Source organism: Ambystoma mexicanum, chromosome 6q (assembly GCF_040938575.1).
Source record: "Ambystoma mexicanum isolate Mex_15411 chromosome 6q, UKY_AmexF1_1, whole genome shotgun sequence".
Classification (NCBI taxonomy): domain Eukaryota; kingdom Metazoa; phylum Chordata; class Amphibia; order Caudata; family Ambystomatidae; genus Ambystoma; species Ambystoma mexicanum.
The window spans coordinates 1,607,519,338-1,607,543,373 of NC_090937.1; the positions used below are offsets into that span (position 1 = coordinate 1,607,519,338).

The 24,036-nt window shown below is 49.2% G+C and overlaps 1 protein-coding gene across 1 annotated transcript; it reads left to right on the top strand.

The window, feature by feature from the left end:
* Window positions 1-348: 348 nt before the first annotated feature.
* Window positions 349-22,129, top strand: LOC138515383 (trichohyalin-like). The gene is made up of 4 exons (XM_069630245.1): window positions 349-1,117; window positions 1,357-2,936; window positions 21,421-21,538; window positions 21,987-22,129. The coding sequence occupies exons 1-4, from the start codon at window positions 349-351 to the stop codon at window positions 22,127-22,129; spliced, it is 2,610 nt and encodes an 869-aa protein (XP_069486346.1).
* Window positions 22,130-24,036: the final 1,907 nt, after the last annotated feature.

Below are 24,036 nucleotides of genomic sequence, written 5' to 3' on the forward strand. Positions count from 1 at the left end.
GCCATGTAGAAACTTGCTGTCACAAATGGCACGGACAGAGCACCGGGTCACATATGAGCACTGTGCAGAGCACAGGGACGCTTGGATATGAGCCCTGTGGAGAAAATGCATCCAACATCTCCATCCCACCTCCTGCGCCCATTGCACTTGCCCCTGGGGCTGGAAACCTCTTGGCATGCAGGCATCATTAAGAGGCAGTCAGAAGCGGCACAGCCCAGGACTGGGTGGAATCCAGTGGGAGGGAAATCCTGGAGACGTGCATGGTACTTTGGTTAATGTTGGAAGATGTCCAAAAGTCCCTGGACTGGTGGCAGCCAACTGGCTGAAGGCACATCATATTGAGGCGGTATGTGCAGCAAGAAGGATGCTCGGCTTGCTCAAGATGAGGAGGTATGTGCATTAAGGCTAGAGTCCAGGAAGGATTCTCGGCTTGCTCCAGATGAGGAGGTATCTGCAGCAAGAGTAGAGTGCAGGGAGGCTGCTCGGTTTGCTCAAGATGAGGAGGTATCTGCAGCAAGGCTAGAGTCGAGGGAGGATGCTCGGCTTCCTCGAGATTTGGAGGTATGTGCAGCAAGGGTAGAATGCAGGGAGGCTGATCGGCTTGCTCAAGATGAGGAGGTATGTGCAGCAAGGCTAGAGTCCAGAGAGGATTCTCAGCTTGCTCAAGATGAGGAGGTATGTGCAGCAAGGCTAGAGTCCAGGGAGGATGCTCGGTTTACTCAAGATGAGGAGGTATGTGCAGCAAGGCAAGTGTCCAGGGAGAATGATCGGCTTGATGAGGAGGTATGTGCAGCAAGGCTAGACTACAGGGAGGATGCTCGGCTTGCTCAAGATGAAGAGGTATGTGCAGCAAGGCAAGAGTCCAAGGAGAATGCTCGGCTTGCTCAAGATGAGGAGGTATCGGCAGCAAAGCTAGTGTGCAGGGAGGATGCTCGGCTTTCTCAAGATGAGGAGGTATCTGCAGCAAGGCTAGAGTCCAGGGAGGATGCTCCGCTTGCTCAAGATGAGGAGGTATGTGCAGCAAGGCAAGAGTCCAGGGAGAATGCTCGGCTTGTTGAGGAGGTATGTACAGCAAGACTAGAGTACAGGGAGGATGCTCGGCTTGCTCCAGGAAGAGGTATGTGCAGCAAGGAAAGTGTCCAAGGATGATGCTCGGCTTGCCCAAGATGAGGAGGTATCTGCAGCAAAGCTAGTGTGCAGGTAGGATGCTCGGCTTGCTCAAGATGAGGAGGTATCTGCAGCAAGGCTAGAGTCCAGGGAGGATGCTCAGCTTTCTCAAGATGAGGAGATATGTGCAGCAAGGCTAGAAACCAGGGGAGGAGGCACAGCTTGCTCAAGATGAGGAGGTATGTGCAGCAAGGCAAGAATCCAGGGAGGATGCTGGGCTTGCTCAAGATGAGGAAGTATGTGCAGCAAAGCTAGTGTGCAGGGAGGATGCTCGGCTTGCTCAAGATGAGGAGGTATCTGCAGCAAGGCTAGGGTCCAGGGAGGATGCTCGGCTTGCTCAAGATGAGGAGGTATGTGCAGCAAGGCTAGAGTCCAGAGAGGATGCTCGGCTTGCTCAAAATGAGGAGGTATGTGCAGCAAGGCAAGAGTCCTGCGATGATGCTCGGCTTGCTCAAGATGAGGAGGTACCTGCAGCAAGGCTAGAGTCCAGGGAAGATGCTCGGCTTGCTCAAGATGAGGAGGTACGTGCCGCAAGGCTAGAGTCCAGGGTGGATGCTCGGCTTGCTCAAGATGAGGAGGTACGTGCAGTAAGGCTAGAGTCCAGGGAGGATGCTCGGCTTGCTCAAGATGAGGAGGTATCTGCAGCAAGGCTAGTGTCCAGGGAGGATTCTCAGCTTGCTCAAGATGAGGAAGTATCTGCAGCAAGGCTAGAGTCCAGGGAGGATGCTCGGCTTGCTCCAGCTGAGGAGGTATGTGCAGCAAGGCTAGAGTGCAGGGAGGATGCTCAGCTTGCTCAGGATGAGGAGGTATTGGCAGCAAGAGTAGAGTGCAGGGAGGCTGCTCGGTTTGCTCAAGATGAGGAGGTATCTGCAGCACGGCTAGAGTCGAGGGAGGATGCTCGGCTTGCTCGAGATGAGGAGGTATGTGCAGTAAGGGTAGAATGCAGGGAGGCTGCTCGGCTTGCTCAAGATGAGGAGGTATGTGCAGCAAGACTAGAGTCCAGAGAGGATTCTCGGCTTGCTCAAGATGAGGAGGTATCTGCAGCAAGGCTAGAGTCCAGGGAGGATGCTCGGCTTGCTCAAGATGAGGAGGTATGTGCAGCAAGGCAAGAGTCCAGGGAGAATGCTCGGCTTGATGAGGAGGTATGTGCAGCAAGGCTAGAGTACAGGGAGGATGCTCGGCTTGCCCAAGATGAGGAGGTATCTGCAGCAAAGCTAGTGTGCAGGGAGGATGCTCGGCTTGCTCAAGATGAGGAGGTATCTGCAGCAAGGCTAGAGTCCAGGGAAGATGCTCAGCTTTCTCAAGATGAGGAGGTATGTGCAGCAAAGCTAGTGTGCAGGGAGGATGCTCGGCTTGCTCAAGATGAGGAGGTATCTGCAGCAAGGCTAGAGTCCAGGGAGGATGCTCGGCTTGCTCAAGATGACGAGGTATCTGCAGCAAGGCTAGAGTCCAGGGAAGATGCTCGGCTTGCTCAAGATGAGGAAGTATGTGCTGCAAGGCTAGAGTCCAGTGAGGATGCTTGGCTTGCTCCGGATGAGAAGGTATCGACAGCAAGGCTAGAGTCCAGTGAAGATGCTCGGCTTGCTCAAGATGAGGAGGTATCTGCAGCAAGGCTAGAGTCCAGGGAAGATGCTCGGCTTGCTCAAGATGAGGAGGTACGTGCCGCAAGGCTAGAGTCCAGGGTGGATGCTCGGCTTGCTCAAGATGAGGAGGTATGTGCAGCAAGGCTAGAGTCCAGTGAAGATGCTCGGCTTGCTCCGGATGAGGAGGTATGTGCAGCAAGGCTACAGTCCAGGGAGGATGCACATTGGTGATAGGCAGTAAAAGAAATATGTGTGTAGGATGCAGATAGCCGAGATGTGGACTATTGCAAAGCAGCAAAGGGTGCATTGTGTTTCCACCATTTTACAATCGTGCTGCAGTTCAGGTGAGGCTGTAAGAGTCATATGAGTGAAGAGTTTGCAATCACCATCCATAACTGCAAACTACATCATGCACATATGATGACTTGGGTGAAACGGGTACATTGGAATGTTAATATGTGTACAGGCACGTGGTGCATCTGTGTGTGTGTGGTGTTCAGCTTATATACATCAGCCGAGTCTGGCACGTCATTTCCTCATGCATGGCCGTCAGTATTCATTGAAGCCATGAAATCGTGGGTGGATGCAGACAGTTGTGCTCATGTGTGCGCAAGTGAGCACACCACCCCTTGTGCATGGCGGAAGTCTGGCATATGGTGAGGGCTGAATGTGGAGCAGTGTAAAGGGTACATAAAGTGTGCCCCTCAATTGCTTTGGAAATATTTTCTTTTGTGTATTTTTCTAAATCTTTAAGGCAAACCGTGAACAGGGCCGTCACTGAGGTCTTGTGTCACAGTTGACCGTATTTAGGGCCTCTGGCAGCGTCATCTCATGGTGACCGTGAAGCGCACCATGTGTTGGTTGAGTGCTCTGTTCATTTGTGTTGATTAGTAGAATTTCTTTACTCTTGTTATTGCTGTGTGATTATTCATAACGCATAGAGTTGTGTCCTCCGATGTGTGGTGTTCCACCATTACCTTTTGAAGATGTGCTCTCTTTGCTTCAGGACCAAAAGATAAAGAGATCAGGAGTAATCCTAAGAGTTTGTCATTTTAAGGCTGGGATTTGTGTTCCTTTAAATGACCCATTGATTTCCTGATATATTGTAGATATGTTTTAGCTGCACTAGAGAGAGGCAGGGCTGGGTGGGTAAGGAGAAGGAGTGTTTAAGCTGCACTAGAGAGAGGCAGGGCTGGGTGGGTAAGGAGAAGGAGTGTTTAAGCTGCACTAGAGAGAGGCAGGGCTGGGTGGGTAAGGAGAAGGAGTGTTTAAGCTGCACTAGAGAGAGGCAGGGCTGGGTGGGTAAGGAGAAGGAGTGTTTAAGCTGCACTAGAGAGAGGCAGGGCTGGGTGGATAAGGAGAAGGAGTGTTTAAGCTGCACTAGAGACAGGCAGAGCTGGGTGGATAAGGAGAAGGAGTGTTTAAGCTGCACTAGAGACAGGCAGAGCTGGGTGAAGAAGGAGAAGGAGTGTTTAAGCAGCACTATAGACAGGCAGAGCAGGGTGCATAAGGAGAAGGAGTCTTTAAGCTGCACTAGAGACAGGCAGAGCTGGGTGAAGAAGGAGAAGGAGTGTTTAAGCTGCACTAGAGACAGGCAGCGCTGGGTGGATAAGGAGAAGGAGCGTTTAAGCTGCACTAGAGACAGGCAGAGCTGGGTGGAGAAGGAGTGTTTAAGCTGCACTAGAGAGAGGCAGGGCTGGGTGGATAAGGAGAAGGAGTCTTTAAGCTGCACTAGAGACAGGCAGAGCTGGGTGAAGAAGGAGAAGGAGTGTTGAAGCTGCACTAGAGACAGGCAGCGCTGGGTGGATAAGGAGAAGGAGTGTTTAAGCTGCACTAGAGAGAGGCAGGGCTGGGTGGGTAAGGAGAAGGAGTGTTTAAGCTGCACTCGAGAGAGGCAGGGCTGGGTGGATAAGGAGAAGGAGTGTTTAAGCTGCACTAGAGACAGGCAGAGCTGGGTGGATAAGGAGAAGGAGTGTTTAAGCTGCACTAGAGACAGGCAGAGCTGGGTGAAGAAGGAGAAGGAGTGTTTAAGCAGCACTATAGACAGGCAGAGCAGGGTGCATAAGGAGAAGGAGTCTTTAAGCTGCACTAGAGACAGGCAGAGCTGGGTGAAGAAGGAGAAGGAGTGTTTAAGCTGCACTAGAGACAGGCAGCGCTGGGTGGATAAGGAGAAGGAGTGTTTAAGCTGCACTAGAGACAGGCAGAGCTGGGTGGAGAAGGAGTGTTTAAGCTGCACTAGAGAGAGGCAGGGCTGGGTGGATAAGGAGAAGGAGTCTTTAAGCTGCACTAGAGACAGGCAGAGCTGGGTGAAGAAGGAGAAGGAGTGTTTAAGCTGCACTAGAGACAGGCAGCGCTGGGTGGATAAGGAGAAGGAGTGTTTAAGCTGTACTAGAGAGAGGCAGGGCTGGGTGGCTAAGGAGAAGGAGTGTTTAAGCGCTGCACTAGAGACAGGCAGAGCTGGGTGAAGAAGGAGAAGGAGTGTTTAAGCTGCACTAGAGAGAGGCAGGGCTGGGTGGATAAGGAGAAGGAGTGTTTAAGCTGCACTAGAGACAGGCAGAGCTGGGTGAAGAAGGAGAAGGAGTGTTTAAGCTGCACTAGAGACAGGCAGGGCTGGGTGGCTAAGGAGAAGGAGTGTTTAAGCTGCACTAGAGACAGGCAGAGCTGGGTGGATAAGGAGAAGGGGTGTTTAAGCTGCACTAGAGACAGGCAGCGCTGGGTGCATAAGGCGAAGGAGTGTTTAAGCTGCACTAGAGACAGGCAGAGCTGGGTGAAGAAGGAGAAGGAGTGTTTAAGCTGCACTAGAGACAGGCAGAGCTGGGTGAAGAAGGAGAAGGAGTGTTTAAGCGGCACTAGAGACAGGCAGAGCTGGGTGAAGAAGGAGAAGGAGTGTTTAAGCTGCACTAGAGACAGGCAGGGCTGGGTGGCTAAGGAGAAGGAGTGTTTAAGCTGCACTAGAGACAGGCAGCGCTGGGTGGATAAGGAGAAGGAGTGTTTAAGCTGCACTAGAGACAGGCAGAGCTGGGTGGAGAAGGAGTGTTTAAGCTGCACTAGAGAGAGGCAGGGCTGGGTGGATAAGGAGAAGGAGTCTTTAAGCTGCACTAGAGACAGGCAGAGCTGGGTGAAGAAGGAGAAGGAGTGTTTAAGCTGCACTAGAGACAGGCAGCGCTGGGTGGATAAGGAGAAGGAGTGTTTAAGCTGCACTAGAGAGAGGCAGGGCTGGGTGGCTAAGGAGAAGGAGTGTTTAAGCGCTGCACTAGAGACAGGCAGAGCTGGGTGAAGAAGGAGAAGGAGTGTTTAAGCTGCACTAGAGAGAGGCAGGGCTGGGTGGATAAGGAGAAGGAGTGTTTAAGCTGCACTAGAGACAGGCAGAGCTGGGTGAAGAAGGAGAAGGAGTGTTTAAGCTGCACTAGAGACAGGCAGGGCTGGGTGGCTAAGGAGAAGGAGTGTTTAAGCTGCACTAGAGACAGGCAGAGCTGGGTGGATAAGGAGAAGGGGTGTTTAAGCTGCACTAGAGACAGGCAGCGCTGGGTGCATAAGGCGAAGGAGTGTTTAAGCTGCACTAGAGACAGGCAGAGCTGGGTGAAGAAGGAGAAGGAGTGTTTAAGCTGCACTAGAGACAGGCAGAGCTGGGTGAAGAAGGAGAAGGAGTGTTTAAGCGGCACTAGAGACAGGCAGAGCTGGGTGAAGAAGGAGAAGGAGTGTTTAAGCTGCACTAGAGACAGGCAGGGCTGGGTGGCTAAGGAGAAGGAGTGTTTAAGCTGCACTAGAGACAGGCAGGGCTGGGTGGCTAAGGAGAAGGAGTGTTTAAGCTGCACTAGAGACAGGCGTAGCTGGGTGAAGAAGGAGAAGGAGTGTTTAAGCTGCACTAGAGACAGGCAGAGCTTGGTGCATAAGGAGAAGGAGTTCATATATCCGGCTGGTTTTGGCACACTCTGATATATATACTCCAGACCCCTTTTATCAGATAAGTGTACTATGTATCTGTTGTTTATGATAGTCTTTTTTTGCACCGTTAGTATTTTGAGGGATCCCTTCCATTGTTACTTGAAGTATCTGTTGTGTCTACTGCTGGGCGGGCTCTGTATAGGTTGCACACGCTGCAGTCATGATGGTCTGCGCTCCTACGCTCATGGCAGGCGTGAGTGCAGTGGCTGAATGCGACTAGCGGCTGGCATTGGCGCAGGGGTTTGTTTGTTTGTTTGTTTCTATGGCGCTCCCAACCCTAAGGTATCTGGGCGCAGTTCCAAGTTACAAGGTTACAAGCATTAACAATGTCATGGCTATGCACATCCCCCATGAGGGTTACATCCAGGTTACATGATAATGATATGATATGATAAGGCATTTGTAACGCGCCTATACACAAGTGTTTCAAGGCGCAACGAGGCAGGGGGGGGGGAACAAGGGGAGACAGACAACGATCTTACTAGGCCAGGTGTCATTCAGATCGCGCAAGTGCAAGGGTAGAGGGGAAGGGAAAAGTGCATGGGGGAAAGGGAGAGGGGAAAGTGCAGTACAGGGTTATTAGCATACAGCATACAGGATAAATAACAAGGGCCAGCTGGTGGCAAGTGCGAGGTAAGTGCAGACAAGTGCTGGGAAGGGGGGCTGTATGGATACAGACACAGTCCCGTAGTGCAAGGGTTGACGTGGAGGCAGTGCAGAGGAGAGTGGCTGGGCCGAGAACGGTGAATGGCCCAGTTGCAGATTCAGTGCAGTTTCAGTAGTATTAGCAGGGGACAGTGGGAGAGAAAGCGGAGGCAAAGAGGAAGGTTTTGAGGTGCTTCCGGAACCGGAGGTGGTTCTCCTCAAGTTTCAGGGAGGTAGGAAGGCTGTTCCAGAGGGAGGCCCCTGCAGTGGAAAGAGATCTGCCCCCAACTCGTTGTTTGGAGAAGCAGCTGACCCTGAGGGAGTTGGAGGCGGATGAGCGAAGAGCTCGAGAAGGAAGATATTTAGGTAAAATACATCATGGTAAAAGGTTACAGAGTATTCACAGAGCATTTACACAAAAAGAAACTCAAGACAAAGATATATACATAAAACATATATACAAAACAGTGGCCTCAGATAGTGGTTATTAGCAGTATGTGAGACTCAAAGAAATCATCTTGGAAGGAACAGTCAAACAAATGCTATTTGAACTCATAAGTCATGCTAGTGAGAGCACCGGTTTGGTGATCAAGAGCGAACAGCCATGATTTAGCATCTTTCCTAGAGGCTTCGAAGGAAGGGGTGGCACTAAGGGACTCTGGCTTGGAATTCCAGGGCTGGGAGGCCATGACTGTGAAGCTGCTCCCTCCAGCTTTCCTAAGTTTGAATTTCGGGATTCTTAGGCTGTTGGTCTGCGCAGTTCTGATAGGGCGTGCCGAGGTATGTTTGGTGAATTTGTCCACTAGATATTTTGGCACACTATTGGAGAGGCATTTGTAAGTGAGATTTGAGGATTTAAGCTTTATTCTGTCCTTAATGGCAAACCATTTTACTGAGCGCCTGGTGTTGGAAATGTGCTGAGTTTTAGGGATGCTTAATGCCGCTCTTAAGGCGTTGTTTTGGAGGATTTGCAGTTTGCTAGTATTGTGTTTGCTCGAGCTAATATAGAGAGCATTGCAATGATCTAGGTTCGACAGGATAAGGGCTCCAGCTAATGTGATACAGCTATCTGTAGACAAAAAAGGGTTGCAGGAGTGAATAAGTTTACATGTGTAGATAGTGGCCGGGGCCGTAGCGTTCACTTGTTTATTCAGGTTCAAAGCAGAGTCTAGATAAAAGCCTAGGGTTTTGACCTCCTTTGAGACCTTGATTATTTGCCCACCAATACTAAATGAGCTGCGTAGGTTGCTGAGTTTACAGTTGGGAGAGGTTGGGATAAATTCTTTTTTTTTGCGCCAACTAGGATTATTTACTCATTTGTTTGTATTATGCAGTTCAATAAAGAATGAAGGAAGGCTTCAGTATGCTGAACAAAAAATTGTTTATTTGAGTTCTGATGTTTTCTTGTTCTACTTATGGATTCTCTCTACACGTGTTTCACCATTCAACGGTGTAGAATGAATCATCAGGAGGGATTAATTAAAAAGCTGCCTAAGATATGGTACCTTAGATTCAAAGTATACTGGTTCACAAATGTGTTAAAGGCTTTGGGTCTGCCTCGTGAGAGCCGTGAAGATTCGTGTAAGAGACACCAGGTTGCTGAGTTTGTTAAGTTTGTTAGTTGACCCCATGAGTAAGAGTTGTGTCTTATCATCATTGAGACAAAGGCCATGCGTGGCCATCCAGGATTGTATGATCAGGTAGATTTTATTAATCAAGTTCACGTCAGTGTTATAGTCTCCTGAGATTGGAATGAGAATCTGGCTGTCATCCGCATAGTTTTTATAGGAGACACCCAGATTATCAATGATATCAAATAAAGGCGTTGTTAATATATGATACATAGTGGGGGAGACGCATGAGCCCTGAGAGACTCCACATGTAACTGGAACTGGGACTGCTGACGCAGTAGGTGAGAACACTCTCATGGATCTGTTGTCTGGCAATGACTGGATCCATGCAGTGGCTTAATCTGAGAAGTGGGCAGTGGAGGAGAGATGGTTACATACAATTCTATGGTCCACCAGATCAAAGGCGGTGGAGAGATCCAGCAAGAGAAGCAAGGCTAATTCTCGTTTATCCTTCCGTTCATCCATTTGATTTTTTAAATCAATGAGGGCAGTTTCTGTTCCGTGTCTCGGTCTAAAGCCAAATTGCTGGGTGCCGAGTAAGTTATTGGATTCCAGGTAGGTTTGAATCTGGAGATAAGCTGTCTTGCCACTATTTGTAGGAGAACAGGGACAGCAGTTATTGGCCTGTAGTTGGTGGGTATGCCAGGGTCTAGGTTAGGCTTTTTTTAAAGGGGAAGAACGCAGGCGTCCTTAAGATTTGTCGGGACTGTGCACATGTCAAAAGAGGAGTTGATTAAGGTAGCAACAAAAGGAGCTAGGTCCCTAGCTGCCTCTTTAATTGTTGAAGCCATGCAGGAGTCTCCTAGACATCATGGTTTGAGTGAAGAAATGATCTTTTCCACTTCACGGGTAGAGACTGGTGCACATTTAAACATGTTAGTTGGTTTAATTTGGTTACCATGGACTTTCTGTGATATGGCTTCCTGAGCCTTTGGGACATTACGATGAAGTGAGTATTTTTTGGCTGCTATTTTATCTTGGAGCATGGATATTTTGTTACATAAGGCATCTTGGATGTTAGTGCACCAAGTTTTATATTTGATGCACGTGTCATTAGGGATATGCTATGATATGATATGGCATTTGTAACGCGCCTATACACAAGTGTTTCAAGGCGCGATGAGGCAGGGAGGGGGGAACAAGGGGAAGACAGACAACGATCCTACTAGGCCAGGTGTCATTCAGACCGCACAAGTGCAGGGGTAGGGGGAAGGGAAAAAGTGCAAGGGGAAGAGGAGGGGGAAGTGCAGTACAAAGTAAGTAGAAAAAAATAAATAAATAGGGCCAGCTGGTGGCAAGTGCAAGGTAAGAGCAGACAAGTGCTGGGAAGGGGGGCTGTAGGGATACAGAAACAGTCCCGCAGTGCAGGGGTTGCCAGGGAGGCAGTGCAAGTGGAGAGTGGCTGGGCCCAGGACTGAGGTCGGAGAGGATGGCCCAGTTACAGATTCAGTGCAGTTTCAGTGAAGAATTTAGCAGGGGAGAGGGAGAGAGAAAGCAGAAGCATGGTTCTCCTCAAGTTTCAGGGAGGCAGGAAGGCTGTTCCAGAGGGAGGCCCCTGCCGCGGAGAGAGATCTACCCCCAGCTCGTTGCTTCGAGAAGCGGCTGACCCTGAGGGAGTTGGAGACGGATGAGCGAAGGGCTCGTGAAGGAAGATATTTAGGAAGAGAGAGTTGAAGGTATTTAGGCCCCAGGCCCCAGAAGGCCTTGTGGACAATGCAGAGGGATTTGAACTTAATCCTCGCAGCCACTGGGAGCCAGTGTAGAGATTTCAGTCCTGGAGAGGTACGGTCCCTGGGCTTGAGGCCAAGGACAAGTCTTGCAGTTCTGTTCTGGATGAGTTGCAGAGGGCGGAGAGTGGAGTCAGGCAGATTAAGATAGAGGCTGTTACAGTAGTCCAGCTTCGAGAGAACCAGCGCTCGGGAGACATTGAGCTTCTGGGAGAAGGAGAGAAAGGGAAGAATACCTCTGAGGAGGTGCAGCTGGTAGTGTGACTTCTTAGAGATGTCAGATATATGAGGAGAGAAGGAGAGTGTGGAGTCGAAGATGACCCCGAGGTTTTTTGCCTTGCAGGTAGGAGCAGGAAGAGGGCCAAGAGAGGCTGGCCAGAGAGCTGCAGGGAAGGTGGGAGTGGGTGTGCCGATGAGTAGAATCTCAGTCTTACGGGCATTAAGGAAGAGGTCATTGGCGGCACACCATTCCTGGATAGCAGACAGACAGTCAGAGATGAGGGAGGAAGAGGAGGAGGCCGAGGGTAGCCTGAAAATGAGCTGGGTATCGTCCGCACAGCACTGAAAGTTGTGGCAGAGGCCGGCGATGCGGTGGGCAAGGAGTGCCAGATACTGGTTGAACAGCCAGGCAGAGAGATTAGATCCCTGGGGAACACAGGTGGAGAAAAAGATGTCAGAGAGGAAGGACCCAGGTTTGACCTGGGAGGGTCGATTGGAAAGGAAAGAGGTCAGCCACGCCAGAGCCTGACCAGTGATACCCAGGTTATCACGGAGACGGTTGAGCAGGATGGCATGGTTGACAGTGTCAAAGGCAGAAGAGAGATCGAGCAGAATGAGAACACACAGAGTGTTGGAGTCGAGGTTCAAGAGCAGGTCCTCACGGATGTTCAGGAGAGCAGTTTCCGTGATTCTGGCCGCTCTGTAGCCAGATTGATGGTCATGAAGACTACCAACAGATTCAGCATGGAGGATAAACTGGGAGATGGCCAATTTCTCCAGGAGCTTGCCTAGGAAAGGAGTGATGGAGATTGGGCGATAGTTAGCTGGGCAGGAGGGGTCGGAAGAGGGTTTCTTGAGAAGAGGGTACACAAGGGAGTGCTTGAGGGGTGATGGGAAGACTCCGGAGGCGAAGGAGTGGTTGCAAAAGTCAGCCAGGGCAGGAGCCAGGGAGTCAATGTGGTCCTTGATAGTTTTGGAGGAACAGGGGTGAACCTGTTTAGACAAGACTTTCATAGATCAGACTTGTCTGGAAACCTCGTCAGCAGAAAAAAGGGGAAAGGCAGAGAAGGAGGGAGGCGGGGTGGCTGCAGAAGGGCCAGAAGAAGAGCCGGGAAGAGAGGGAGGGAGGTGATAGGAGGAGAGTGAGGACAGAATGTCCTGAGTTTTAGAGATGAAGTGAGAGGCCAGTGCAGTGCAGAGGGCCTGGGAGAGGCCAGGAGAGGTAGAGACTGCAGCAGGGTTGGCAAGCTCCTTGCAGATTTTAGAGTTCAGCCGAGTTGTTAGATGCCGCAGAGATGCGGGCTTGGATAAGGGCTCTCTTCTTGGTGAGAACAGAGAGACGGTATTGCCTTTGGAGCAGGCGGCAGGCCAGTTTGTCAGAGGATGAACATGAAGCATGCCATTTCCTCTCTGCCACCCTGCACTTGCGTTTTAGGGTGACGAGATCCAAGTCATACCAGGAGTTACATTTGGCTTTGGGCTTCAGGCGGATTCTCATGACAGGGGCAAGGATATCAAGAGTATCAGATATAGCAGAGTGGAGCATGGAGAGGGCTGTGTCAGGGTGGGAGTCAGCCGAAAGGGGGTGGGGGGACGAGAAGGTGGCAGCGAAAGCCTCAACTGACACGCGCTTCATGGGCCGGATGACCGAGAAGGTGGGTGGCAGTGATGAGGGTGGCTTTGCCTGTGGGGTAGGAAGGGTGAGGTGGGAGGATAGGAGAAAGTGATCACTCCAGGAGAGAGGAGTGGAGAGAGGGACGGAGAGGGGAAGGTCAGAAGATATCAGAGCATCAAGAGTGTGCCCTGCAGAATGAGTAGGCCCAGACGGGAGAATAGAGAGTGAGTGAGAGTCGCAGAGGTCACGAAAGAGTCCAGTCGGGGGACAGGAGGCATCCAGGTGGATGTTGAAGTCACCAAGAAGGAGGAGTTCAGTGGTAGAGGACAGGAGTGAGGAGGAGAGGTCAGCCCACTCAGAGAGGAAGGAGGAAATTTGACCAGGTGGCCGATAGATAGTAGCCACGGTAAGGGAATGGCTAGGAGAGAGAGAGAGTCGGCAGACAAGACATTCAAAAGAGGAGTAGGTCTGCGTAGGAGTGACAGTGGCAGGAATCCACTCAGGGAAGATAAGGGCAACACCCCCCCTGTGCGGTTGGGACTGGGCATGGAGAGGATCTTGTAACCGTCAGGTAGGAGTGTGTCAAAGCTGGTGACAGAGCTGGCCGTGAACCATATCTCAGCGAGACCGAGGACGTCAAGGTCCAGTTCCTCAAGAAGGTGACAGATGTCAGAGGAATGCTTGATGGCAGAGAGAGAGTTAAGAGTGGCAATGTGGAGAAGGTTGCCATCCTTGAAGGACTTCCGGGGAGGGGTACAGATTAGAGGTACGCCCTGCGGAGGTGTAGAAGAAGGAGGAGAAGAAGGAGCACGGGAGGGGGCAGGGAGGGAGGGTAGAGGCAAGGTAGCCGAGGACAGAGGAGGGGGGACAGCAGGAGAGGAAAGGAAGTTGATGAGGCGTGGGAAGCGTCTATCAACGAGGTGAAGGTTGGCCTGAGGGCCTTGGGCCAAGACGGTCCCATTAGCGTAGACATTAATGATGGCCTTAGCGGAGCGTATTAATAATGCATATTAGGTGCACAGTGGAGAGGCCACCTAAGTTTGAGAATCCTGCGAGGGGAGAAAAAACCCTAGTTTATCACATTTCAGAACAACAACAGTAATGCGTATTAGGTGCACAGTGGAGAGGCCACCTAAGTTTGAGAATCCTGCGAGGGGAGAAAAAAACCCTAGTTTACCACAGCTGTTGAACACAGTGAGGTGAAGACACCATGCAAATGCAGTGGCCAGGTGTAGGGGGGGGGCCAGGAGAAGGTGGAGATAGCAAATTGACCTTGCGCTTTGCGTCCCCTTTGGACACCTGCAGACACAGTGGGAGCCGCAGCTGTAGGAGCCGCCCTTTGCCTGAGGTACCCTTAGCCGTGGGGGCTGCCGGGCAGTGGGGCTGCCCAGGAGGGACAGTAGATAAGGGGGGGTGGCGGGCAGGGAGGCGGGCTGGAGGAGGACACCAGGAAGAGGCTGCAAGGGGAGGGGGGAGGGAGAACACACCAAACACACGCTCGGAGCGCAACAAAAACGAAACAAGAGGAACAGGGCTAATCTTACTTCAGGCCCAGATGGACCGGCAGGCTATCAATCCTGCAGCTGGGCTGCCGGGCGAGCTGCTCTCACCCCAGGAACTGCGCAAAGAGGCGAGCGGGGGAGAGCAGCCGTCGGGTAGTCCAGAGGGACTAAGTGGAGGAGCCAATCAGAGGGGGGGGGGCTGGAGGAGGACACCAGGAAGAGGCTGCAAGGGGAGGGGGGAGGGAGAACAAACCAAACACGTGCTCAGAGCGCAACAAAAACGAAACATGAGGAACAGGGATAATCTTACTTCAGGCCCAGATGGACCGGCAGGATATCAATCCTGCAGCTGGGCTGCCCGGCGAGCTGCTCTCACCCCAGGAACTGCGCAAAGAGGCGAGCGGGGGAGAGCAGCCGTCGGGTAGTCCAGAGGGACTAAGTGAAGGAGCCAATCAGAGGGGGGGGGCGGGCCGGGAGGCGGGCTGGAGGAGGACACCAGGAAGTGGCTGCAAGGGGAGGGGTGAGGGAGAACACACCAAACACGCGCTCGGAGGGCAACAAAAACGAAACAAGAGGAACAGGGATAATCTTACTTCAGGCCCAGATGGACCAGCAGGATATCAATCCTGCAGCTGGGCTGCCTGGCGAGCTGCTCCCACCCCAGGAACTGCGCAAAGAGGCGAGAGGGGGCGAGCAGCCGTCCGGAGATTGTCAGAGAGGATGTCAGGAGATTCTAATTCTCTTAGAATTGAGAAAAGTTCTCTGGTACTGGAGCTAGCTTATGTGATTCTAACATTAAAGGAGTCTTTTTTAGTTTGGAGAATTTCCTTCTGGCAGTCAGGATAGTGAGATTGTCCTTGTTTTGCTCTGATTGGTTGTTTCTCCAAAGGGCTTAGCGTGTCTTTTTTCATTACGTGTGACTTTAGGGCTCAGAGTAAACCATGGGTTCAGGTGAGCTTGAGGTTTCCCTTTGCTAAGATTTAACGGTGCGATTGTTTCAATGGCATGGTTAAGGGTTGTGCTATAAAGGTCAACTAGCTCAGTAGGATCAGTGTTAAGGTTAGCCAGGTTGGTGATGGGATGGAGGAGGGTTAAAAGATTATTGACTGTTTTATTTCGTGTATTTCTTGTTAGAGCTGTGGGGGGCCATAGGAATGGCTTGATTCATTTTCAGGTTGTCTTGGATACTAAAGGAGATTGGGTAATGATCTGTCCAAGTGCATGGATCAATGGAGGTAATAGATGTCGTACAATTAATGAAGGCAATCCAGTCCAAGGTGCAACCTTTAATATGAGTGGGCGTGTTGATCTTGATAGTGAGGCCGGCCTCAGAGATGGAATTAGCTAGGGTAGTTGCATTTGCGTCATTTGGGTCATTCAAGCAACGGTTGAAGTCCCTGAGTAATATGATTTGAGAGCCCGGCTTGGAATTATTGTTGAGTAAGACTGTTATATCTTCATCGAATGACGCAATAGGGCCGGGTGGCCTGTATACGAGGAGCATGATGATAGTACAGGAAGCTGATAGAGGTAGCTTAACTGAAACGAGTTCGCCGGAATGGAAAGGGATGTTCTCTATAGCTCTCATTCCTAAGTTAGATTTGGCTATGAAGGAGATGCCCCCACCTTTAGAGGTCACTCTATCTTGTCTAAGGATAGAGAAGTTCTCCAGAATTGCTAAGGACAGGGCAGTATCTGCTGCAAGATGCAGCCAGGTCTCTGAAGGCTATAAAGTCTAACTGGTTAGCTATGATGAGATCAGCAATGTCAATAGCGTGAGCAACTAAAGATCTTTCATTGATGAGGACTCCTGTGGCGAGACTGTAGTGATAGGGAGGATGGTGACAGGGAAGCTACATTAGATTTACGTTTGTTGTTCCTTTTGCATGGTTTAGACGGGTACAAGGTGTCGCAGAGGGGGTTGGTAGGTGAAGGGAATACGTTGTGTCTGGATCCTTGCCTAAGATTTCTAAGAGTGGTAGGGCACGGGTTGGTTAGGTTTATGTCTAGTGGTGAAGCAGTGAATCCATTGAAGGGGGTTAGAATATTAGGTTGTGTTTCAATTGTACCTGTCACTTTTGTCTGTTTGTCCTGTGAGAGGACGAGTGGCGGCAGAAAGTAGGTAGGTCTGATTTGGTGGGAATGCGGTAAGGGTTTCGGGACTGGGCACGTATTGTTGTTCATATTGTCAGAGGATCCTAGTCCAAGAAAGAGTATTAGCAGTTTAATCTTGTATTGTGCCGTATTACCCGCTGACTGAAGTGCAATGTGATTGCAGCTCAATAATAAAATGGCAACAAACTTAGTGTGAGACTGTGTCATGACTAGGCTGCTCACTATTGTACTGGGACATAAGGAGCCAGGTGGACAGTAGTATAAGAGGTTAACAATTAGATGGCAGATTTAGCGAACTGCCTAAAGCAGTGAGCAGAGACTGTCTATTCGTAGGCAAGCCAGTAAGTACATAGCAGTGGGATGAAGGTTGTTATACTAGTGGTAGATAGTAAAGTCACAGAAGGCAGCATATAGGACTAAGATAATAATGGTAAGTAACCTGATGAGGTCTTTCTCGACTAGTTAGGGATCAGGATGGTAGCAGTTTTGAGGCAGTGAAACATTAGGCATGTACATGACCTACGACATCAAGATAATACAATGCGTATTAGAAGTACAAGCTACGATGAGCGCAATCAAACATGTGTCAGGTATGAATACATCCTACAGCGTCAGAGCAGTCCTCCTAAAAAATGGCATATAGTGAGGTAGGAAATGCTTACATTAGTTGTACTAGGGACATAAAATGCTAGAAGGTGAAGTGTAACATAATACCATGAGGCAAAACACAGTTCTTACCCACAGCTAGGTTGTATAGGTAGAGCAAAGTATACGGTTGCGCAGCACTATGGAACGGTAGCGTGGATAGTCTCAGAGGTGCAGGCAAAACACCTTGTTGGCCCTTACGGCACGGATAGGTCCAGACAGGTAGAGGCCTTGTACTTAAGGGCCTCAGTCAGTAGGGACCTGGCTTGAAATGGGGAGCGCTTTGAGGTTTGGAACGCGGCAACGACTGTCTGCTCCTGCAGCAGTCAGGATCCAAATGGTGTGGTAGTTGCTCCTGAAGCGTTGGTGATGACAGGGCTCCAGCCCAGTGTCAGAGGGGGGAGGGGAGCAGTAAATGAGTGTCCAGACAGATAGAGGCCTTGTTCTTAAGGGCCTTAGACGGTAGGGACGCGGCTTGCGCCTTCCAGTAGCCTGCAACGGCCTATCAGCATGATCGTAGAGGTTGCCAGGCAACCAAAGTAAACAAATTCAGGCACAATTGCCGGCGGCCATTCTCAGCAATAATATACTAACACAGGACCATAGTTACCACATGTGTGATGGAGGGAGCCAAGAGTAAAGTTGGCCTGGCGTGGCTCAGTTTGGACTTGACTTAAATAAAGTTGCTCCTCGTTACTTCAGTCACCGTATGTGTCTTTCCAGTGTTGGAGCACGTCGCAACATTTTGGCGATGAGGATGGGTTTGAGCCTATTGAGGCGGCAGAGTGGGTATAACCCATGGTGATAGCTAAAAAACCTGATGGAGGGATTTGCATGTGTGTATACTTATGCTCCCTAAACATCAACATATGGGTGGACCGACACTCACTACCAAGGGTGCAAAAGATGATAACCTGGCTAAATGGAGCAAGGTATTTTACGACCATAGATCTATCTAGTGCTTATCATCAAATTAATTGCATCCTGATTTAAGAGCTCTGATTTCATTAGTAACCCATTTGGAGCATATAGATTTAAGAGGAAGGGTGCCCTTTGGGTTGGCCTCTGCTGCTGCAGTATTTCAGCATATGATGGAATATTTATTTGGAGAAATGAAAAATGTAATATGTTTTCAAGATGTGTTTCCTGATATTTATGACAGATTCAGATCAGCATGTATAATGAAGTATAATGAAGCTATTGACGGTTCTGCAAAATGCATGGTTAACAGTTAAGAAAGAGAAGTATAAATTCAAAGTAAATGTGGTATTGTATTTGAATCATGTGATTAATGAATCTGGCATCAGGCCAAAGACTAATCTGGTAGAAGGTAGAGTAAAGGCCTCTGCACCACACGATAAGGACGCCTTAAGAGCATTTCTAGGTGAGGAGCTGTTTGCCACATTGGTTGCTCCGCTAAGAGATTTACTGAAGAATATTGTTGTTTTTGCATGGATTGAATCTCAAGATAGTGCTTGTAAGAGTATAAAAAGGGGCCTTCTTGATGCTCCAAACCTGGGGATGTTCGATCTCTGCAAGAAAACAGTATTGACCACAGACGCAAGTACAGTAGGACTGGGGGCTGTGCTCAAGCAATTGAAAGTTGAACAGGAAATTGTTTGCTGTTGCATTTACCTCAAGAGCTCTACAAGGAGCACAGAGTAATTACTCTACGATAGAACGTGAGGTGCTAGCTTGCTGTTGGGTTGTGAATAATTTTTTTGTGGGGCATTCCATTCTTGATGAAGACAGATCACAAGCCTTTGGTGCATGTTTTGGTGGGACATAATAGGTGTGTTTCTCCCAGGATAAACCGTTGGACTCTTGCCCTAGAAGAGAAAACCCCCCTTCCGCCATTGCCCTTCCCCATTCCCATTTCTGCCCCATAGGGCTCTATGGGAATGGGGAAGGCGCTAATTACGGCACTGCAATTTTGCGGTGCCGTAATTAGCTCCGAGGTCCCTTAGCGGGTTGGATTTTAACGCCTGCAAAAAGCAGGCGTTAAATCCCCCAACCCGCAAAGGGACCTCGTAGTAAGGCGGTAGGGATTTACCGGTACCGGTATTTTACCGGTACCGGTAAATACCTACCGCCATCCGTTTAATGAGGCCCTATGAGTGAACTGGGGATGCTGGATGGTGCACAGAGGCCAAGAGAAGAGAATTCGAGCTGGAGAGACCCTGGAAGGCCTGGGGGAAGAAGGACTGCCTAATTGCAGTGCCTGTGCATACATGGGAGGCTGCAGTGTGGCCTTCGAGACCCCAGCAGGGAAAGATGGTTAGGATCTCGTTGGTTGGATAGGTCTCGAACAGTGGGTAACGAGATAGAGGGTTAGGAAAGGGAAAGTGGACAGGCAAGGGAACATATGGGAAAGAACAACAATAATATCCACACAATTCCCCCACACATTCACACAGTGCTTTACAAATAGCTTTTGATACAAAAGAGGCACTTAGCTCTGTGGGTGAGTGCTGGCCTCCTGCCTGTGCACTCTCAGGTCCGGAACTCGGAGCAGTTCAAATGTTGCATGAGAGGTTTAGTATTAGTGACTTGTGTTACTTCACATAGGCAAAATACAAACCATAAAACACACAACAGTGAGGCATGCCACCTCTGGGTTTAGTTAGTGCAAGCACATACACATTCTGGGTTAATCAGCTCACAGAGCTTAACAGCATCCAAGAACTGACAAGAGCTTAGCGCTCGGTTACGTTAAGGGATTCAGAACGTGTGGCCCAAGTTCACCGCACGTGGCTTAAAAAGAATAAGACCCATCATGCTGCCAAAGTTTTGCCGCACATGGCTGTGCTCAGAAAGCTCTCTGTGCTGCCAAAATTTGCTGCACGTGGCTGAAAGTAAGTTGGGTAAAGAAACGCTGCGCGCGTTAGTCTTAATGCTGCATGCAAACCCAAACCGCATTGCTTAAATACAACAGAACGCAGTGGAGGGTTGGGACCCCCAATGCTCTCCTTTCGCTTCCGTGCTCTCCCCCTGTAGCTGCGCGTCTAATTCCCCTGTGCGCTCGTTCGCCGGGAGTTTGCTGCACTTATCTGCTATGAGCGAGGGGCCGGAATGCTGGCTCCTTGGGGCATGGGCCCTTGCGTGATCCCTGTTTACAGGAGCTCCGGTGGATGCGTCTGTTCCGGTCGGGAGGTTAAGTACAAGCCCCGTGTCTTTGTCCTTCGCGCATGCGCATGCGCGAGCCCCTCCCAGCCTGGGAGTGAAAAAGTAGTTCCCGGCTTGGAGTCTGCTGTGAATCATGGTCCGTAGGCTTTTCTGCCTGGAAAAAGGACAGAGTAGCCTCCTATAAGGCTGGAGGCTGGTCCTTTGGGTTTGTCTTGTTTTCGGTTCTTTTCTCCTGCGCCTGGGGCTTCTCACTGAGCCCTGATTCCCCCTTATAACACCCTGTACCCTGACAGTCAGTGCCTACACCAGAGCTCCTCCCCTGAGCAAAACAGGAAATCCCAGGCCTTTGAGGGGCAGGTGGCGAGACCCTGGCCTAAACAAGTTATCCCCTTTACCTACATCTGCTCCCAAAACCCCAGAATGCTGTACAGGGGAGCTGACGAAGTGGGAGCAAAATAAGAAAAGTGCATTTGGGAAGTGAAGTCCAAAGACTTTAAAACATTGCAAATCAAGAGGGGTCTGAGCGTGACTGAGGAAGACCCATGTGAGAAACTTTAAGGAGGGGTCCGAGCCCGGCTTAGGGAGACCCCTAAGAGGACAGAGTTGAGTTGGAAAGTGAGAGCTCCGAGCCCGACTGAGGGAGACCTGTGATGAACTGTGAGTGATTGAGAGGTCTGAGCAAGGCAGAAGGAGACCTGTAGAGAACTTTGAGAAAGTCGGAGTGGTCCTGCAGAGGTCTTTAGTAAAAGCTTACACATTCAAAAGTCTTCGACATCAGTGAAAGGTCTGAGCCCGACTGAGAGAGACCAGAAGTGTGATAAGTTAGGGGAAGGGAACCCCACAAATGTGAATTAAACTTGGGGACGGGAACCCCTGCAAACGCTGTGATTGCAAGGTCCGAGCACGGCTGAGCGAGATCTGCGTTGAATCAGGTGCTTGTTGATTGAGAGGTCCGAGCCGGCTGAGGCAGACCTATGTGAACTGTTAAAGCTTTGAGAGGTCCGGCTCGACTGATGGAGAACTATATGAACTTTTTGTTGAACTGTGAAAGAACTTTTGGAACGCTAGAATGCGTGACTTTGAGGCCGGGCGGGACTTGAGCCATGTTTTGAACTGCCTTTGTTTTGAGAACCTCAGTGAGTCATCCTATCTACGGGGTCGCCATTTTCCATGCTGTCCATGGTGAGGAGGAGAGCAGACCCAGCCATCTTGACTTTAATGTTATAACACTGATTTTCCTTTATATACACCTTTTTCCTTGCCCCCATTTGTTGCAATAGCGTAAGGGCAGGCCATAGGTTTATTTAGTATAGGCAATTTTATTTTGACAGACATTACTAGGACTGTGTTATTTTGTTATTTGATGGAAGAGCATGCTCCCATCTTTAGATATAGGGCCAGATAGGAATTTTTCCAACCCTTGTTGTTTAATAAACGGCATTGAACCTTGCATCCCTTTTGTCTGTCTTCATTTGTGATACCGTGGCTCTCTTACAACAGCCAGTGGCAAATCACATGTTGGGGTACCTGGCGAAATTTCTGCATAAAGGACTACGGACCACATTTATGCAAGCCTGTCTAAACCTTTTAAAAACCAATGCGATCTTGGCAATAAGAGGTAAATCTAGAACCAACAAATGCTGGTATTGCAAAAAACAAGACCAAGTGGAAACAACTAGACACCTGCTATTGTACTGCCTTGGAACAACCAAGATGAGAAACACCTACTTAAGATGCCTATTTTCTGGCATACAGACAAACCAAGAAAAAGCCTGGTGGTTTCACCTGATGAGTGGCGAGAAGACATCGTGGGTGATCGCAGTTGCAAAGTTTTTTCAGAAATTAAATCTGGAAAAAGATACGGAGTAAGAAAAAAATAATAGATGAGAAACATTGACATAACTACTGTACCAAGAAAAGTGAAGACTGAGGGATTATTATTAGGACAATAAGAACGGGAAATTGAAACGGATCCGGGGATATAACCCCGAATGATCATCGTATCAGCCTTCCAAAAATTGTAATTCAATTAAAGTAAATAAAAAAAAAATGTTTTAATAAATCAGATGTTGCAGTAAAGTCAACTTTTGAGTCTGATTCGGATACGAATGCAGCCCTGGGAGAAAATGGCTATGGATATTACTGGTCCACTGTCTGGATGCTAGCAGAGCAGCAGGTTTCTGTTTACATTGATTTATTACCACAGTAAATGGCCATATATGGGGTGGGATAATTAATTAATAGCCACAGCAGTTGTGGAGTTTTTAGATTGTATATTTGGGAGAGAGGGTTTTCTGTGAATGGTATTGAATGACAATGGAGCGCAGTTTCAGTCGAGTGTATTTGCAGACTACCTGCGTAGTTTGGGTTTAAGACATCAGACTATGGCACTGTGTTGTCCCAGGCGGAATGGACTTGTGGAGAGATTCAACAGAGTAGTGAAGGGGACTCTACAATTGACTTTTGTGTCCAAGTTAGATTTGGTAAAGACTGTAAGAGGTATGGTGTGGGCCTACAGAACCACGCCACATTCTGTGACAGGTGTGTCACCATTTGTGTCTTTGAGAGGGGAGAGGCCCATTAGTGAGTTGGCTCCGGAATGGGGGGTCACTTCGGGCGCAAAAGTGATAAGGCAGAAGCTCACACGAAGGTCAGAGGAGTTGCTGGAAAAATACAAAGATGCTTTGAAGGCAAAAAAATTGAGCCCTTTCAAGCAGGAGATAAAGTGAGGGTAAGGAATCCCAGATTAGAGGGAAGAGTGATGCGTATTTGTCAAGTCCTAAAAGGATACAGAAGATGCTAGGTATTACGATTGTGTTAGAATATGGAACAAAATGGAGCATGAGGCAACTTGTTAAGTGCCAGGAATCAGAGGGTAGAGTGTGTGACAGGAGTGTTACAGAAAATGTGTGGAGTGACAAGAGTAGTGAAAGAGATGCTTGAGTGAAGAATCAGGGTGCTGAAGGATTTGTGAGATATAGCTCCATGGACATTATAGACATGAGGCGAGAGGCATCATCAGAGTCATCGAGAGCTGATGTCTCTGGAGCTGACGTTGGACTTATGGGCCGCGAGACACATGTGGGACTAGTGACTTCGGCTGACCAATTGGACAATGAAGAGTCTACATCTGGGAATGGTGAAAGGGGAGTCAAAATACAAGTTAGACCTTTGTAAACAAAGATTTTGTACTGAAGCGGTGCATGAAGGAATATGGAGGAGTTCAAGATTGCGGAGTGTTTCTACCAGGTTGAAGGATTATGTGTTAAATTCATTATTTTAGGGGGAGGTGTGTTTTGTCTCCTGCAGTGCAGGGCCTGTATAGGTTGCACACGCTGCAGTCATGGCGTTCTGTGTTCCTGTGCGCATGAAACCCGTGAGTGCCGTGTTCGAAGGTGACTCGGGGCTGGCACGGGGGTGCAGAGTCGTTGGGGAAGCCGAGAGTTGAGGTGGCCCTTTGTGGCTCACAGTTTGGACTTGCCTTACATAAAGTTTCTCCTCGGTACTTCAGCCTCCGTCTGTGTCCTTACAGTGTCGCACTACGACACAACAGTATCCTTTGTCAATCTCAGGAAGTGATATAAACCAGCAGCTTTCAGATTAAGGTCCACTGTTTTTAGTTATGCCAGCTCTCTGTATTCCCACTTGTTGGTAGTTTTGTAATCCACTTTCAGTTTTTGTGTCTGTTTGTGGGTGTGTGTGTGTGTGTGTGCGCTCTCACCAGAAGCTCCCTCTACCCTTAAAGGATGTCCATATTACCCAACATGTATGGGCTGTGGAAGGTGTCATGCAGAAAAGGTGTATCTGGTCTCTCCTATTGTATTTTTCAATTTGGGCATATGCCCATTAACCCAGTGACTAATTTGAATTAAATCAGATTTTAATAACAAACTGTGTTTAAAAGAAGTCCAACTTTAAGCCTGCTCTTAAACTAGGAATTGCCACAAGACATATTCCAAGAATGGGTATTAAGTACCTTGAATAGTTATTAGCACAGATATGGTTATTAACACATATAATGATCAAGATCAATATTACACGATCAACAATGAACATGGTTCCACTTCTAAGAGCTGGAGACAAATTCCGAAAAGAAATCAAAATACTCCAAAAATT

What these genes read in the sequence shown, in the direction of transcription:
- LOC138515383 (XM_069630245.1), top strand. Translation starts at nt 349, where the DNA reads ATGTGCAGCAAGAAGGATGCTCGGCTTGCTCAAGATGAGGAGGTATGT. An exon ending in GGCTTGCTCCGGATGAGGAG is followed by an intron (nt 2,937 to 21,420) that starts GTATGTGCAGCA and finishes CTCTTACAACAG; the next exon opens with CCAGTGGCAAATCACATGTT. An exon ending in TGCGATCTTGGCAATAAGAG is followed by an intron (nt 21,539 to 21,986) that starts GTAAATCTAGAA and finishes TTAATAAATCAG; the next exon opens with ATGTTGCAGTAAAGTCAACT.